The sequence below is a fragment of the Cebidichthys violaceus genome, unplaced genomic scaffold (genome assembly GCF_023349555.1).
Source record: "Cebidichthys violaceus isolate CVI_PGR_0920_01 unplaced genomic scaffold, fCebVio1.0.p SCAF_17, whole genome shotgun sequence".
In the NCBI taxonomy this organism is placed as follows: Eukaryota; Metazoa; Chordata; class Actinopteri; order Perciformes; family Stichaeidae; genus Cebidichthys; species Cebidichthys violaceus.
Window position 1 is genome coordinate 1,422,128 of NW_027176340.1, and position 16,928 is coordinate 1,439,055.

The 16,928-nt window shown below is 43.3% G+C and overlaps 2 protein-coding genes across 5 annotated transcripts in view; both read left to right on the plus strand.

Moving 5' to 3' along the window:
• slc41a1 (solute carrier family 41 member 1) overlaps window positions 1-2,704 on the plus strand; it is a 22,580-nt gene extending 19,876 nt beyond the window's left edge. For all 3 annotated transcript variants that reach the window (XM_068711892.1, XM_068711893.1, XM_068711894.1), the window contains one exon: window positions 1-2,704. This exon is cut by the window's left edge and continues 1,575 nt beyond it. The gene's annotated coding sequence lies outside the window, so the exon portion shown is untranslated.
• Window positions 2,705-8,896: 6,192 nt separating this feature from the next.
• fbxo2 (F-box protein 2) lies at window positions 8,897-13,703 on the plus strand. Of its 2 annotated transcripts, XM_068711896.1 has the most exons (7): window positions 9,008-9,093; window positions 9,327-9,512; window positions 9,747-9,812; window positions 10,546-10,672; window positions 11,921-12,013; window positions 12,099-12,237; window positions 13,125-13,703. In XM_068711896.1, exons 3-7 carry the CDS (start codon window positions 9,776-9,778, stop codon window positions 13,257-13,259), a joined length of 531 nt encoding a protein of 176 aa, XP_068567997.1. In that variant the 5' UTR covers window positions 9,008-9,093; window positions 9,327-9,512; window positions 9,747-9,775; the 3' UTR covers window positions 13,260-13,703. The 2 variants fall into 2 exon arrangements, with proteins under 2 accessions (XP_068567996.1, XP_068567997.1); XM_068711895.1 differs by having other exon boundaries at window positions 8,897-9,512.
• Window positions 13,704-16,928: the final 3,225 nt, after the last annotated feature.

Below are 16,928 nucleotides of genomic sequence, written 5' to 3' on the forward strand. Positions count from 1 at the left end.
ATATGCAACGTTTTTTGCGGGAAGTTCAACTAATGTGAAATTGACCAATTAGCCAAACGTCTCGACAGTGTTGAGGGAACAGAGAGAGCTAGCTATCGTAGCTTATTAGCTGAGGGAGCTAGCTATCGTAGCTTATTAGCTGAGAGAGTTAGCTATCGTAGCATATTAGCTGAGAGAGCTAGCTATCGTAGCTTATTAGCTGAGAGAGTTAGCTATTGTAGCATATTAGCTGAGAAAGTTAGATATCGTAGCATATTAGCTGAGAGAGCTAGCTATCATAGTTTATTAGTTGAGAGAGCTACTGTTGAAGCATGATTAAAAGTTCTCTAAGCTAACAAGCTTGCCATCAGTTAGCAAGTTCTGTTAGCTTGATAACTTTTAGCCCCCTTATAGTAAAGGTATGTCGAATTAAATTATGTACAATCTTGAGAACAAGACAAAAGCCACAGTGCAGAGGAAATAGAAAGAAACGGGGAGAGCTGTTGTGACCGACTAGCGCCAGCTTGTTTCCCTGTTAGCTCTTTTCTCGCGTTCATTTTGCTGTGCTAGTTTCTGGTGTGACTTGGCACTGAGGAATTTCTTTCGTTGTTTTTTTTTTCGTTGTTTTTTTTTTTCAGATTCTGTAGAGTGTTAGAATATAATTCTGGTAAAACGTGTTTTTCTCACTACGGAAGCCCTGGGAGCTCAAGTTTTTCCCCACTTGCTTTTCTGATGAGAAAGAAAATTAAGGTAATTATGGCAAAAAAATCCCCCTGTTAAGTCATAAATACAGGAGACAAAAACAATTCAGATTAGGACTTGCAAAATAGTTTTTTCATAGAAATAGAGGCTTCTCAGGGCTTCCGTATTTCACACATGTAAGTGATAAAAAAATAACTAATAGTAATCTCTCTGGTGAGGGAGGAGCCTGCCTCGACTGGGCAACAATGGGTTTAACCTCAGTAACACTGACCGTGAGACTCGGCTGCTCCGAGCGGACCCTCTGAGGGCTCACGGGTGAGGACGAGGATGAAAAGGGAAGTCGCGAACCATTTCCGACAGACCGTACCGAGTACAGACGCAGATCCCAGTGTTTTAGGAGAAAAACCTGCACGCGATGCTCGACTTATCCGCCGCTTGTCGGACTTCTGTGCTGTTTCGAAGGGGCCAGCAGAATGCATGTGCAGGGCACATAATGCGAATGTGCAAAACTTGATTATTTTATCTGTTGAAAATCGTGTTATGGTCTTGCTGATTTTTCTTTGTCAATTATGTGATTTTTTTTTTCTATTCCTTTCCTCCTCTCCCCTAATCTTTTTAACTCTTTGTGATTTCTGATTTGTTTTCGTAATATATTTCACTGAGCAAACAACCACTGTAAAGATGAAGCAAGTTGTCCGCGCTGGTCAAAGGCACAATGTACTGTAATCTGCAAAAAAAAAGAAAAGAACGGACACCAGAGGGCGCCGCAGGGATCCTTCTTAACTTGTACAACTTTTCAGTGCATCTCTGTGTCCTCTGGATTCAAACCCGCGCGAGTCCAACCGGAGTGACGTTTTTATTTTGTCTTCTTTTCTACAGACTTGTTGTAAAAGTTGCATCCTTCCATCCGCTCACTCTCAGTCTGTATCCTCCACTCTCTTACTGACCGGGTGCCGGCGTTCTGCCTCTGTGTCAAATGGAAAGTTGTGAATACTTCTATAAAAGGGGCAAGTAATGCTTTGTCTATTTATTTTTAGATTGCACACAAAGCAAATTGTACATATTATATTTATTCTATATATAAGGTTGTTTATTTTGTCATTTCATTTTGGCTCCGTTTCCTTGTCACCTTGTTGTTTTTTGTCATTTTTCTCTTCTCGTTTATGTTTTCTTCTATTTTTTTCTTTGCAAAAGGCCAGTAGAGCTTCTTGGTGCTCACCGGCGGTGAGGCTAACGAATAGCACGGTGCCTAATACCAGTCTTTACACACCTCACACATCTGTCACACACAGGAAAGCAAACTTATAAAACATAGAATGGCCTTAACCTATGAGAGCCGAGCTCAACTCAGAGTAACCCAATCAGGAGCTAGGTTCGCCACAGAGTAGCGTCTCTTTAATTAGCTTTGATTAATAAAAGATGTACAGTTGATTGTGATTGTAATGTAATAATGACTTTATATGACGCGGCAGCGGAGAGGAGGGCGGCGTGGCATCAGTCGCAAGCTTTGTGTTCACGGTCGTGAATGTGCAAAAGTGAGGACTTTGAGCTCAGCGGGGTGGTTTCACGGGTCAGGAAATAGAAGTAAGAGTTCACGCCACAAACACAGCAACAACAACAAAAAAGGGCAACATGACAAAATGTCACTTCTCCTAATGTTTCCAGATGTTTCCACCTGTATAGGAAATAGCCAGCCTTTTAAGAAAAAACCTCAGCCACCTACTGCCTTGTTAGCCTCAGTGCTTCAAACCCTGACGTCCCTGAATCTTTAGGTTGCCAACACCCACGTCAAGGTGGAGCCTTTGATTCAGACACTAAGCCTCCACCTGTCTCGGTCAGCTCTGCTGCTTCTGAGAAACTGACGTAAAAAACACCGGTACCAGTCTCACTGGGGCCGAGGTCTTTGCGTTCTCTGTGTGCTCTTCTTGTAGAAGCCCTCCCTCTGTGAGGCTGGAGGAAGGCTCTCTCCCTGCAGGACTTTGTAAATTGCTGGAAATAAAGGACTATATTATTTCATACCATTCCTCAGTCTTATTGTCTGATTTTGTGTCGGTGATCTGACAGGATCCCGCTCATCTTCTCTCAGTACCGATGTTCAGAAGCAGAGATGAAGCATGTGATCGTAGATAAGCTAACTGTGGTCAATGGTTTGTTTCACTGTCTCTTAGCTGCTCCGCCACACATTACAAATTGCGTCACCTATTTCTTTAGAGACCTCCTTCAGTCCTGTAAAGTGATGTTGACAGCATTATCCTCACAGGATAATAACTTGGTATAAACTAGTTCTTCCAAGACAATAACTAGTTCTTACAAGACAATAACTTGCTACCAATATTATACATAGTTAAATTATGTATAATGTTTAATAAGAATAAACCAAACATCTCTTTATTTTTCAATTGTCTTTGTTGCTTCATGATCAACACATGCTCACTCTTCCATGTATGTTGAGTTCTTAAATGACACAAATATAACAAGTACATGATGTATACACCAAATGCAAATTAACCATAAACATCAAATATCAGATGACATAATCGGCATTCAATACATCTGTATCAGTAACCTAGATAATTAACAAAGGCACAAGTAAACATGGCTAAATCTTTGATTTAATTAGCTACTCAGCTCAATATACTGTCTTGTTATTATGTGTCAGAACAAGCCTAACTTCTTTATATTTCAATCACAGATTGTGAATATAAGTTATTGTATCATGCAATGTGCTGACATTATGAGGAACATCAACTGTGCATGACTGGATGATATAAACTCATACTGAGCACACAGATGATTAAAGTATTGATCTTTATTCATAAGGTTTTAGGTAAGTTGTACAGATATGGGGTCAGATCAGTCTCAATAATTGCAAATGCAATCGATCTGCTCCGTGTAGTTTGACGCGATAAACCCGACCCGTGGGCTCTCGCACGCCCCCTTCATTGAGGCAGAGGTACTGTTTGCCCCTCTGTGCTTTTTCACTGCGGTTTAATGTCAGATCAGCAGGACTAAATATGTACTACACAGACGTGAAATACACTACCTATTATATGGAAAGAAAGGACATATAGTAAAAGTGTCTACAAATATTACAGTGTGTGCAGGAATGAGACAGCAAAAGACACGCACTCAACCCAGTTAGTGAGGGATTCACAGTCTGAGGTGAGGAACAGCTCGTCACTGCCTCACCTCTCGTGTTTCCTCTCTGTTTGAACAGGACATGCGCTAATTCAGCGATTTTGATTATTGAAATGATTGGAATCATACAGAAATTACATTTATAGCACAAATCAGTAGAGAAATATTAATATTTATTTTAATAAAGTGGCAGCAGTGACACTACCAGCCTCCACCCCTTTGCCTGTGGGGGGGTCCCTAAGCTCCTGAAAGTGTAGTATTATTTACTACACTGGTTTATAAAGCACTGAATGGTTTAAGGCCAAAATACATATCTGGTCTGCTGCTACCTTATGAACCATCCCAACCCCTTGGGTCATCTGGGACCGGTCTACTTTCTCTTCCCAGAGTCAGAACTAAACATGGAGAAGCAGCGTTGTTCGTTGTTTCTTTGAAAATGTAAAACAATGAAAATTAAAAAAATAAGAAATCACTCTAGAATCACTCTATTGTAATTTCCTTTCTGATCCACTGGATTACATACTTTTTGTAGTTCTATGTAATTACCCCTAGGGTATCAACAACACAGTGACACTCTCAGAGAATACAACAACAGCGAACCACTCTTCCACAATCAGTATTCTCTCCCATCACGGGTGGAGAATAGCCTGACTCATTAGTCAATCCACTGCCCCCTCCCACCGACTCCAAGAAGGCAGGATACTCCAAACTCCTGCTTGGTGCTTTAACACAAACAACAATCAGAGCATTGCTCACCGCAACCCGTAGGCTCATGGAGGCGACCCCAACACAGCAGCGCTCAGCTGAGAATGAAACCGGAGTATCCGGAGGAAACCCACACAACACAAGGAGAACATACTGTATAACATTACACAGCAAGGCAGGTTCGAATGAGTACATGGACTGTACTTGTATAGCGCTTTACGAGTCACTCAAAACGCTTTCACACTACTTGTCATCACTCACCACACTGATGGCAGACACCTGCCAATCAGATTCTATCACATTCATACACACACGTAGCACAGCTACGGGAGCAAATTTGGGGTTAAGTATCTTGCTCAAGGACATCGACATGTGACTTGCGGAGCCGGGTATCAAACCCTGCTCTCCACTTAGCCACAGTGAGTCACCCCGGTAACAGTGCTGCACCACCGTATTTGAATGATGACATGTGTGTCATCAGTCAATACCATCAACTCTGCAGCAACATAGAAACTCAAACACCCTGGAGAAGAACCTCCTGATGAACTTCTTCCGACTTTTGATTTCAACAAACTGTTTGCTTCCTCCATCACGGCTGGTGTTGTCACTATCTGAATTATGAGTAACAGAGTCAGCAGCATCATTTGCGCCTGGTGGTTTCTCACAAGTCCCAGCTGCAGTGGCTGGTGGTTCATCTTTATTGCCATCAGCATTACTATCAGCTGTGGCTTGTTGGTCGTCTTTGGCGCCATCAGCATTACTATCAGCTGTGGCTTTTTGGTCGTCTTTGGCGCCATCAGCATTACTATCAGCTGTGGCTTGTTGGTCGTCTTTGGCGCCATCAGCATTACTATCAGCTGTGGCTTTTTGGTCGTCTTTGGCGCCATCAGCATTACTATCAGCTGTGGCTTTTTGGTCGTCTTTGGCGCCATCAGCATTACTATCAGCTGTGGCTCGTTGGTCGTCTTTGGCGCCATCAGCATTACTATCAGCTGTGGCTCGTTGGTCGTCTTTGGCGCCATCAGCATTACTATCAGCTGTGGCTTGTTGGTCGTCTTTGGCGCCATCAGCATTACTATCAGCTGTGGCTTGTTGGTCGTCTTTGGCGCCATCAGCATTACTATCTGCTGTGGCTTGTTGGTCGTCTTTGGCGCCATCAGCATTACTATCAGCTGTTGCTTCTTGGTCGTCTTTGGCGCCATCAACATTACTATCAGCTGTGGCTTGTTGGTCGTCTTTGGCGCCATCAGCATTACTATCTGCTGTGGCTTGTTGGTCGTCTTTGGCGCCATCAGCATTACTATCAGCTGTGGCGTGTTGGTCGTCTTTGGCGCCATCAGCATTACTATCAGCTGTGGCTCGTTGGTCATCTTTGGCGCCATCAGCATTACTATCAGCTGTGGCTCGTTGGTCGTCTTTGGCGCCATCAGCATTACTATCTGCTGTGGCTCGTTGGTCGTCTTTGGCGCCATCAGCATTACTATCAGCTGTGGCTCGTTGGTCGTCTTTGGCGCCATCAGCATTACTATCAGCTGTGGCTTGTTGGTCGTCTTTGGCGCCATCAGCATTACTATCAGCTGTGGCTTGTTGGTCGTCTTTGGCGCCATCAGCATGACTATCAGCTGTGGCTTGTTGGTCGTCTTTGGCGCCATCAGCATTACTATCAGCTGTGGCTTGTTGGTCGTCTTTGGCGCCATCAGCATTACTATCTGCTGTGGCTTGTTGGTCGTCTTTGGCGCCATCAGCATTACTATCAGCTGTGGCTTGTTGGTTGTCTTTGGCGCCATCAGCATTACTATCTGCTGTGGCTTGTTGGTCGTCTTTGGCGCCATCAGCATTACTATCAGCTGTGGCTTGTTGGTCGTCTTTGGCGCCATCAGCATTACTATCAGCTGTGGCTTGTTGGTCGTCTTTGGCGCCATCAGCATTACTATCAACTGTTGCTTCTTGGTCGTCTTTGGCGCCATCAACATTACTATCAGCTGTGGCTTGTTGGTCGTCTTTGGCGCCATCAGCATTACTATCAGTTGTGGCTTCTTGGTCATCGTTAGTGTCTCTAGATTGTTTCATTGTGATGAAAGGGTGCTCTAAAGCTTCGCTGGGGCTGATTCTTTTTTCAGGATCCACATGAAGCATCTGTTTGAGGAGACATAAAAAGGCTGATGAGTTAATGACATCATTCCTTTCTGGGTGTTTCTTTATCACATCATCGAGGCTGGTGAATTTGTTGGCATGTATTTTGGTGCGTTGGAGCATGGAGCCCGTTCGTTTGTGGTATTTAGCTCGTGTGTTCTGCCTCCACATGTTTTTGTCCTTGGTATAAAAATCCTCGGTATTAATCCCAGAATCCAGCAGGTGATCAGCGGGCTGACCTTGCAGCTTCCTGATGAGTCTGATGAGTCTGATGATTTACCAGCATTATGTTGTCTGGCTTGATGTCTGTATGTGCCAAACCTATGCTACTGAGGGCATTTAAAGCCACCAGCATCTGTTGTGTGATTATTCTAATTTCTGAAAAACACAGTGGCCTGCCGAATTTGTTTGCCATGAATGTCTTTAGGGTCATGTCCAGCATTTCAAATGCCAGACACATGTGTCCCTTGTGCTCAAAATGCTCGGTTAACCTGACCAAGTTATTCTTGTCTTCATCAAGCTTTCTAAGTTTATCAAGCATTGACACTTCATATTTGCCCTCCAAGTACAGGTTCTTCCGCAAAAACTTCACTGCCATCTTCTTCTTGGTTTCTAAGTTTAGACACATGGCCACTCTGCCAAAAGCACCCTCGCCCAGAAACTCTTCTATCTGATACTGACCGGATGTACCAGAAAGAACTTGACCGACTTTTATTTGAAAACGGTCATTATTAGTATTTTTTAATTTTGAGGCCATTTCTTGTCTTTTACTTGTTGTATTCATAATGTAAAAATGTCTCTGGATAAGGGATTCTGTTCACCCTATCGGCTTAGACTTTTCATCTGCCTTTGATGGCTTTGATCTAGAAAGCTGCTGAAGTGACGTCACAAAGACACTGTTTGGCGAGACATACGTCATGACATCACATTTAGAATGCCTTTGACGTCTTGACGTCCACATCTTTCCTTGTTAAGGTGACTCGGATAGAAGGTAAGTCTAGTGCTAACTTTTATTTTGTATGTACAAATAATGTAGTATGTTAGATGTAAAATGATTCACCTGAATCGGTTACATTTTGTTAAGTATTAAGTTACTAGTTAAGTATTCAGTAAAGTGACTGAACCAAACCAGCTATTGTCATGCTAATGTTAGCGCGTTTTACATTAACAGTTAAGATTCATTTCGCTCGTTTTGTGAAAAATGCGTTATAGTTTTATTTTTAATCCACCGATGTGTTCGACTTCTAGTTACAGTAAAAGACTAGAGATACTTTCGCCGGCAAGTAGCTATTAAAATGTCTATAACGTTAGTGCCCTGCTGCTATGCTAGTTAGCATATCGCTAGCGGGCCTGCAGCCTGACCTAGCGGTTAAACATCAGACCAGCTGGTAGCTCGGTAGCAGACCGTAGATGTTTGCGGGCGGGACTGTCGTGCTTCAATGCTCTAACTGAAAGTTGTGTATGCATGTTGTGTACCGGTGTAGCTGCTTATTAGCACATTAGCGCAGAGATATTAAGCTGGGTAAGGCTTACATTAGCTTGTTACCACGAAGCTAATTACGCGGTCACACTTGTTGGACTACCCCGGAACCTCACGGAGACGTGAAGGCTCAGTGACGGGGCTGCCTTCGTGTTTATGTTGGAGAAAGCGCCGCATGTATAAGTCACGGTGGCTAACGTTAAGGTAAGCGTGTTTGTGTCAACTGCTGCTAAGTCTTCTCACTCGGTCCTTACACAAACCGTTACCGGGTGAGGTAGTGATGCAGTTAAACCGTACACAAGGCAAGCTTAACACTGAAAAGACAATGTTTAATATTAATGTGTTTTTAAATTCTCTTTGACTGGTGGTGGTGACGTGACGGTGAGGCTGGTAGTTTCACCGCTGCCAACCAGCCAAACAGGAAGAGGACCAGGGACAGAGAGGGTCTGTTGGACTTCATGAAAGAGCAGGCAGAGAGGGACGAGGCAGTGGCAGGACAAGAGGAGAGGGGAAAGGGCTGCCACAGAGCGTGTGTTTGAGAAATTAGTGGATAGATTGTGAATAAATATTTTATGTTTCAAATTCAACCCAGGATATTCATTTTTTAAAATAATTGTGCATATTTATAACAAAAAAACAACAATTACAAAGTCCTATTATAATGTTAAGACAGACTTACAAAGCAAGTGAGGCATGCTGCATCTTGGCTCTTCTTTGATGGATCCGGCTCCTCTTCAGCTTCTCGATATAGATTACCGACCGTAATCCGGATCTGATCCATTGTTTATCATATTTTTGTCTGTGTTATATGTCTAATATATACTTTTGGTGCTTTTCTTTCTTAATTAAGTCACCATACATCCACAACAACCTTCCACAACCCTTTTCCTGCCACTGGCTTGTTATGTGTACGTGCGTATGTGAAGAAAGACCGGCCAAGGTGGCGAAGTCATCAAGTAAGCTGCTGTTCCAATTGACCCTATACTGCGTTCTCCCGTCCTTGGGAGTCTGGACTCCAAGTCCAAACTGCCAAGTCCAACGTACACAAGTCCATACTTGGTATTGAGAGACCCCATGTTTCCTTCCACTGTTGGTGTTGATGCATTTGCTCTAGCTGACATTTGTGCTGAGCGTGTGCATGTGTGGTTCTGCTGACCTCCACTGGATGGATCCTTTCTCCAACATGCAGATCGGGTGTTTTGTGTCTCTCCTCCTCCTCCTCCTCTGCCTCCCTCCCTCCCTCTCCTGCATGTGTGTGTGCTCCCCGGCTTTAAAAGCTACACTGTCACGAGGTTCGCTATCCTGCAGAGGAGCTCAAGTGAAGTCAGAGAAAGAGACAGACGAAACAGAAGACTGCACTCGCCTTCCCCCTGCTGTGAGTAACATGTTTGCCCTCTGGTGTATTTAGACGGAGCGGAGTGTGTCATTTACAGCGGAGCATGACAACAACGTGCATGCCCTGCATCTTTTATGCCTATGACTTTGAGTCTGCTGGGGCAGATGACTCAGCTGTTTGTGTGAGCCTTGAAACGCAGGGTTATCTACAGCCCGATAGAAACGGCAGCAGAGACAATTTATTGAACTAACTAGCTGTTTCTTGTTTCTGCAGGCTCTGCCGTCTCTGTTTAAGCTGTGATCATGGGCAAAAACCTGCTGAAGAATCCCAGCGGGGAAGGTAAGAGGTTATTGAGGTGAACAGTATTTTTCACCACAGAAGACTTAAGACACACAGTCCCAAACAGGGCTATGTTTGATGTCGGACACTATTTTTAATTGCAAATTAAAATTATATTTCAAAGCGGCCAAACATCTGAGCGTGTGAGTCTGCACACAAACAGACTGCATTCAAGAATGTCTGACTGGAAATAGATGAGCCTTGATCTCAATAGCCTGATTGCACTTCACTGTATCGACCACACGGAGTTGAAGCTGGGTTCGGTCCTAAAGAAACATTTTTCACGATTCACGTTATTTACAAGATGGATACCACCGTCTGTATGCTAAATACAAGGCTACCATCAGGCGACAGTTAGCTTAGCTTAGCACACAGACTGGAAACAATGGGAAACGGCGTCCAAAAGTAGTAGAACTCGCTGATTTACCGTCTCCTGATTGTAACCCACATTTAACAGAGTTGGCCAGAAAGTGAGGCATTTTTCCCAAAAACTATTCCTGAAAAAGCCCTACTCTAGCATACTGACAAAATAATCACGGTCATCGTAAACTGCCCCTTGAGATGAGGCAGACAAACAAAGCCAGTAGATGGAGCTTAAAAGTACCATGGTAAAAAGTACAACCCCAAAGTCAAGAATCAACTGTGACGCTCCTGAGCCTCTTTGGTTACCGGTCAAACTGAACTGAAACGCAACACGGTACGGCTATCGACAGACTGTGCATTTCCCTCCCAGACCAGCTGGAGTTCTGGGAGCTGACGGAGAACGGTGGGAGTCAGTGGAAGGTGGAGGACATGCCGGGAGACTGCGGCTATGACTTCTGCATGGACGGAGTGACCACATACTTTGCAACTTCCTTTGAGTGAGTGTTTATTACCGTATTGTTAGAGAAATTCACTCGAAGCCGATGTAAAAGTAATAATCACAGGACATTTATTCTTGCAAGAAGGAGACAGGGTTGTACACATACAAGGTAATGTGCCAAGACTACTCAGAGTTTCAACTCCAAGCCACCAGGTTATATAGTCGTAAACAGGCATACACACAAGTCACAAGACGGCCCAAGACAGGTCCCTTAACATATCAAACAGGCTTTACACCAAATGGCATGAAAGAGGACATGGAGAGAATGCGTTTGCATTTCCCCCAGGGCATGTTAATTCCCTGAGAATGTGACCACCTGCCCTTCCTAAGTGTCAACGAAAGTTCAACCGGTCAAACCACATGTGGCAGGGCCTTGTGTGCAGGCCATATCTTTGATATCAAATAGAAAGATAATTAGACTTTAAATTTTCCTCCAACACGTATGTATAGTCACGTGACTGTTTGAATACTGTAAATACAATGCGCTGCTAAAACGCAGCTACACTTTGTATCTACGGGCCTTCTGCATTCTTTTGTACATGTTCATAAGCTACACTCCTAATTCTCCTCAGTACAACCTGCTTTAAAAGAGAGAAGGTATACATTGAAAAGGAATCTAGAAAAAAAATGATGAAGTTGGACCTAAAATCCCAAAGAATTTGCAGATGGAAATGTTTCAGTTATCTTTATTAGAGCTTATAAATACAGTTGGCATGAATATATTACCATAGTTGTTGCTTTACCTCGTACCATTTTCAAATTAGTTCAATCAAATTGGATAGACTTTTGAATTGTTTCATGTGGAATGGGAGGAGGAAACAGGTGGAAATTAAGATCTTGAAGTTGGATGCATTTCCCCAGTCTCCAAATGTATTATTATGCAGCTTAAATTCAAATATATGGTGGTTTGGATCAATAAACAATAAATAATAACATTATACTCCAAAGTTAGCCAACGGGATTGTGTGTAAGAGTGATATTGGTTTATTTTAATTTAGTTTAAAAAAGTTCAAACTTAATTATGTTTACAGAAATCGTGCCAAACCGTGAAGCTTTTAGCTCTTAAGTATTTAAGTTTTCTTTGAGTTTGCTTTGCTTATATTATCACAAATATTGTCTTATTGTTGTTTCTTTGACAATAAGAATTTTCCCAAATGATCCATTATTTATTATATGTTTAATTGTTTGTCATCTATTTATTTCACTTGGTATTTTCACTTCAAAGTGATTTCAATGTGTGTCCTAGGCTGTGTCTGAAGAGACAGTTGATCGACCTGTTGGCGGAGGATTACTCCAGCGAACAGCTGGACGCTCAGCCGGCCGTCACGGTGGACGACTGGTGAGACGGAGGTGGACTGACGCGCACGCACCTTCTAGTAGTAGGCAGCACTTGTCACTTGGTTAACGGACATCTCGCCACGCAGGTACTGCGGGAGGACGGACTGTGGCTGCGCCTACCAAATGGCCGTGTGTCTGCTGGATGAGAACCAAGAGGTCATCCAGGAGTTCAAACCCGAGCCGGTGACTCTCGACCCGGACTCTGACGACTGCTCGTGGAAGCAGGTACGCAGAGCAAACGACGGCGCTGAATGAAAACAGAGATCCTTTGAGGCTTTTAGACCCATGTAAGGACACCCTGACACACTTGGGTCCAAATGAACAAATCCTTCAAATTGAACAACAAAATATGTTGTGTGACGTGACGGAACAGTTCAGGCACAAAAACAACTTAATTAGGTTTAGGGAAAGATGATGGTTTGGGTTTAGAACAACAAGGTTTAAACAGTCCAGGGACTTGTGTTGGTGGTGGCCTGTTTTTTAAGGTACCGGTCAGACCACTAAATACAACACAGGAAGTAAACAGATTCATGTGTTTATAGACTTATAAGGCACCAAAACACAGCACATTTTTACAACCCTGGAAAGTCGTCATGGCGGCAACTATTTTATTCTCACGACGATCGCTAAGTCAATAGCAGAAATTTGCCGTCCTTGTTACAAAGTAATCCTCCAGGAACGTGAGACGGGTTAGACTATTTCGCCAGATAAGTGAACCTTGAAGATGCAAGCCGAGATGCTGTCTCGTTACGGTCTCTCATCCCACAGACACCACAACTCCAGACGTACTGCAAAACAGAAAGAGCTTTCCCAATCATCTAGATGGGCTTAATCGGCATTGCGTGAACTCGTTTGGCCGAGGCTTGAATGTAGCGGATGCTTATTTACATATAAACGTCCCACACTGCAGCTTTAAGCTGCGACAAACATCGTGGTTTGGGTTAAAAGGACGACTACGTTCAGGTTTATGAATGACCGCCGACGCTCCTGTCATCCACAGTAACACCAGACAGATCACTTTTTCTCTCTCTCTCTCTCTCTCTCTCTCTCTCTCTCTCTCTCTCTCTCTCTCTCTCTCTCTCTCTCTCTCTCTCTCTGTCTCTGAACTCCAGGTCAGCCATACATTTACCGACTACGGCTCTGGAATGCGTTTCATCACCTTTGAACACGGAGGACAAGACACCAAGTTCTGGGACGGTTGGTTCGGAGTCCGAGTCACCGGGAGCTCCGTTACGGTCGAGGTCTGAACGAGAGAAAAAGAGGGAGAAAGGAGGCGGCGATCAAGTACCGTATTTTCTGCACTATAAGGCGCACTTAAAAGCCTTTTAATTTTCTCAAAAAACGACAGTGCGCCTTGTAATCCGGAGCGCCTTATATATGGATCAATTGGTTAATTGGTTGATCCATACTGGGTTGTACACGGCGCTGTGTCAAAATGTTTCAGTACGACTGGTAAACTACAAAGCCGCACCGCTTGCAGCATTACGGCTACCGTAGTCAGGGGCGTCGCCGAAGTAATAGCGGTAAACACCGCTCGAGAGTTACTATATTGTGAATGCGCTAACGTTTGATTTAGTGGTGTCAGACTGTTTCTTTTACGTGTTTACTGAATCAGGGAAAAGTTCCCCTCTACGTTTAAGTTACCGTATTGTGAATAAAATCAAAAATCAATAAAGTTTGACTGAATGATTTATCTGACTGTTTTGTTGACATTCCCTTTAGCACAGCTCCATCTAGTGGATGCATAACGCAACCCCAGTCAAACGTTTGACTGTAGTAGCTTCTATTCTATGCGCCTTATAATCCGGTGCGCCCTATATATAAAAACAGTTCTAAAATAGGCCATTCATTGAAGGTGCGCCTTATAATCCGGTGCGCCTTATAGTGCGGAAAATACGGTAGTTGCGAACACTGAAAGGTAGAGGAGAAAGGTGGAGAACTGGAGTAATGCAAAGACTCCAGGCTGGCCGTGTAGCCCTCCAGGTTTCAAGAGGACCAGCTTTACCTTGTGCACATCTAACGCCTCCGTATATCATGCATAATGCTGTTGCTGTGGAAACATACTGCTGCTATGAAGACTGTACTTACGCAAGAAAGAAAGAGCCGGGGCACAGCGGCTTTACTAACTTTGAAATATAACAATTACTGCTTGCAACAGTCAATAATGGGTGGGTGGGTGGAGGTGGTGTAACACTCAAATTGGAATTAAAATTATGAAATAAATGCTCAACTACATAATTCCCTGTTTCGTCAAGTTGGAGCTTCTATTCGAAGTTCTTTTTTGTCACTTCCTTGCGAGCAGTGGGACATGTACTCAAGGTACTCAAGATTTGAGGTACTTGTAGTTTACTTGAGTATTTCTCATGCCGCTTTATACTTCTACTTAGGAAAAGTTCAAGTACTTGAAAATGTTACTTAAGTACAGTAACTCTTCGTAGCTTTTTACCACACACTGACTGATGATTTAATATAAATAACGTACTGCATTCTACTGTACACACTCAATCACAGTACAGTATGTACTGTACTGCATTAAACTCATTGCGGTTCTATTGCACGTAGAATTGAAAGTGAAGTATTTTAGTGCTACATCTAAATCATTCGCCAACATTCGTAGTTACTTAATCCAAACGGTTCACTGTCTGCCTTGCAGAGTGCTTTTGTAAAGTCTGAAGAGCTGCAATGCATTTTGCTATTTCAGCAAACATCCGGGTATTTGTTGCGTTCTAACCCTGCAATCACATGATCAGCTCCAAGCCAATCACATGATCAGGATAGCATGCAGAAACTGTCAAATAAATACACATTTCTTTACAAACTCACTTTTATTTTAATTAATCATAATTGTGTAACAAATGGTTGACACACGTTTCGATAAAAACACCTTTCTGGTATTCAACCTTCTAGATACACTTGATAATACAACGGTGATAACTTCTGAAGTCCCTCTTTAACGCTTTATCATTATATAAAACATGGAAGCAAGAAGTTACAAACCACATTTTATACATTTCCAAACTTGTGACACAAGGCATCCTATAATAGAATCACATCACTGGTATCACCTGCATTATCCGTCTCCTGTGTGTGCGTCACATGTCATGGCGCCATGTTGTGGTTGAAATAAGAAATACAAGTTGTCTCCAAACTAAACATTAAGTTGAACTTAACATGTGAGGATTCATCTCAAGTGTCAGATCTTTGTGGACTCACACGTGAAGAAGCTGCTGAACGCTTTGATCTCCTACAGACAACACACCACTGACATGCTGCTGAAGAGCAGAGCTCTCATTGAGGAGGAGGAGGATCTACTAGTGACCAGAGACGTGGATTCATCCTGTTCCTCATGAGGACCATAGGGTACATCCCAAGTCTCTTAACTGCATCCCCGTTTCCCTCACTTGGCTCCTTTCCTTGCGTCTTAGTCCCTCCCACCAGGGATGCATGGAGGAAACCACGAGAGGAGAGAGGAACGAGGAAATATGCTGTAGGAGACATGAGACGTCCTTTCCTTTCCTCAGTTGCGTCACGTGAAGCGACGTCTGTTTCTGATGACGGCGGCCGCTGATCACAGCTGGATCAGCCGCCAGTCGGCTTTAACAGCTGGAGAGACGTTTGAGCAGTTTGTGTCTGTTCACATGATCACTGTACTTAATAGTCACTAATAATACTAAAAACTAATAAAGACACAGTAATCATCACTGTAGAGGTGTTTTCTGTCACCTCTTTAACAAACTGTGTCCTGTTTATCAGCGCAGGATCGGTTTCTACGTCAGAATGCGTTTGTCATATTAATGACTTATTTGCGTCTGTACGTTTTGAAATTGTGATTGAGACGTGATTATTAAATAACCCAGAAAATTATTATGGTTTCTCTTAAATTATACTCCCGCCAAAGATGAACGTCCCCAGTCTGGGAAAACATCATCTTGATTCATGTTATTTTCACTAATCTCTGAAAACAGACGTCCTTACTCTCACCGCTGAACTCCTTTGAACTTACGCTATATTTGACAAAAGACAGAAATGCGTTATGCCAGAGTTTCATATAAAAAAAAAAAAGGATGTGAGCTCAATGGAGTAAAACAAGCCCTGCTACAAACTCAAGGACTCCTTTGATGAATCAGATCTGCCTGGTCCACAGCGTCCATGATGCTAGCGGTCTTCTGGCGAGTCGCTGCTCCTTTGGCACAGATGACTGATTAGCTGACTTGAGTGCAGGTCTAACTGGGCATGAACTTCTCCTCAAGAGGAACAGACACGAGCCTCTGGAACTCTGCAGTGATCTGAAACAGTGACAGAGGATATGGTTTCCTGAATGAATGGAAATGCAACTGGCCTGGGCCTCTATACAACCTCAACCACTGAAGGACAGCTGAACAATGGCCAACATGTCAACACACCAAAGAGGATAACAAATATGGAAATCCTGTCAGGGAGCACAGTATTATACTTGATCTCAACCACACGTAATTATGACCAATTCTTGAAAGCTCACGTTAACAAAACCAAAACACAGACTTTGTTCACATCAGTACCATGATTACCTCTTTGGGCTGGACCAGTGCAGGCCGTCTGTCCCTGAGAGCATTGTTGTCAGTTGTTTAATGTCGCTTTCTCCCAAAATCACCTTGAGTCTTGCAGGCGTCAAAGCAGCCGGTCTGAGAAGAGATCGCAAGCAATTAGTACGGTTCAACATGCGAGAGAAAATCCCCTCTAGGAGTACCGTTGACCAATTTCTGATTGGGCCATCTACTTCCCTGAAGCAGGAGAATATGAGGGAGAATCAGCTGTAGGGCTGTTGTATTAGAATGCATTAGTTTTAGCTAGGTGGAGTGTAGACATTATAATGAGATGGGGTTGAGCCACTGTAGGAAAGACACTGAAAATAACTCTTTACTATTCACATCATTGAT

Coding starts and splice junctions, on each gene's coding strand:
- fbxo2 (XM_068711895.1), top strand. CDS start 9,776: ATGGGCAAAAACCTGCTGAAGAATCCCAGCGGGGAAG. Junction 9,813..10,545: donor GAAGAATCCCAGCGGGGAAG/GTAAGAGGTTAT, acceptor TTTCCCTCCCAG/ACCAGCTGGAGTTCTGGGAG. Junction 12,238..13,124: donor ACGACTGCTCGTGGAAGCAG/GTACGCAGAGCA, acceptor TCTGAACTCCAG/GTCAGCCATACATTTACCGA.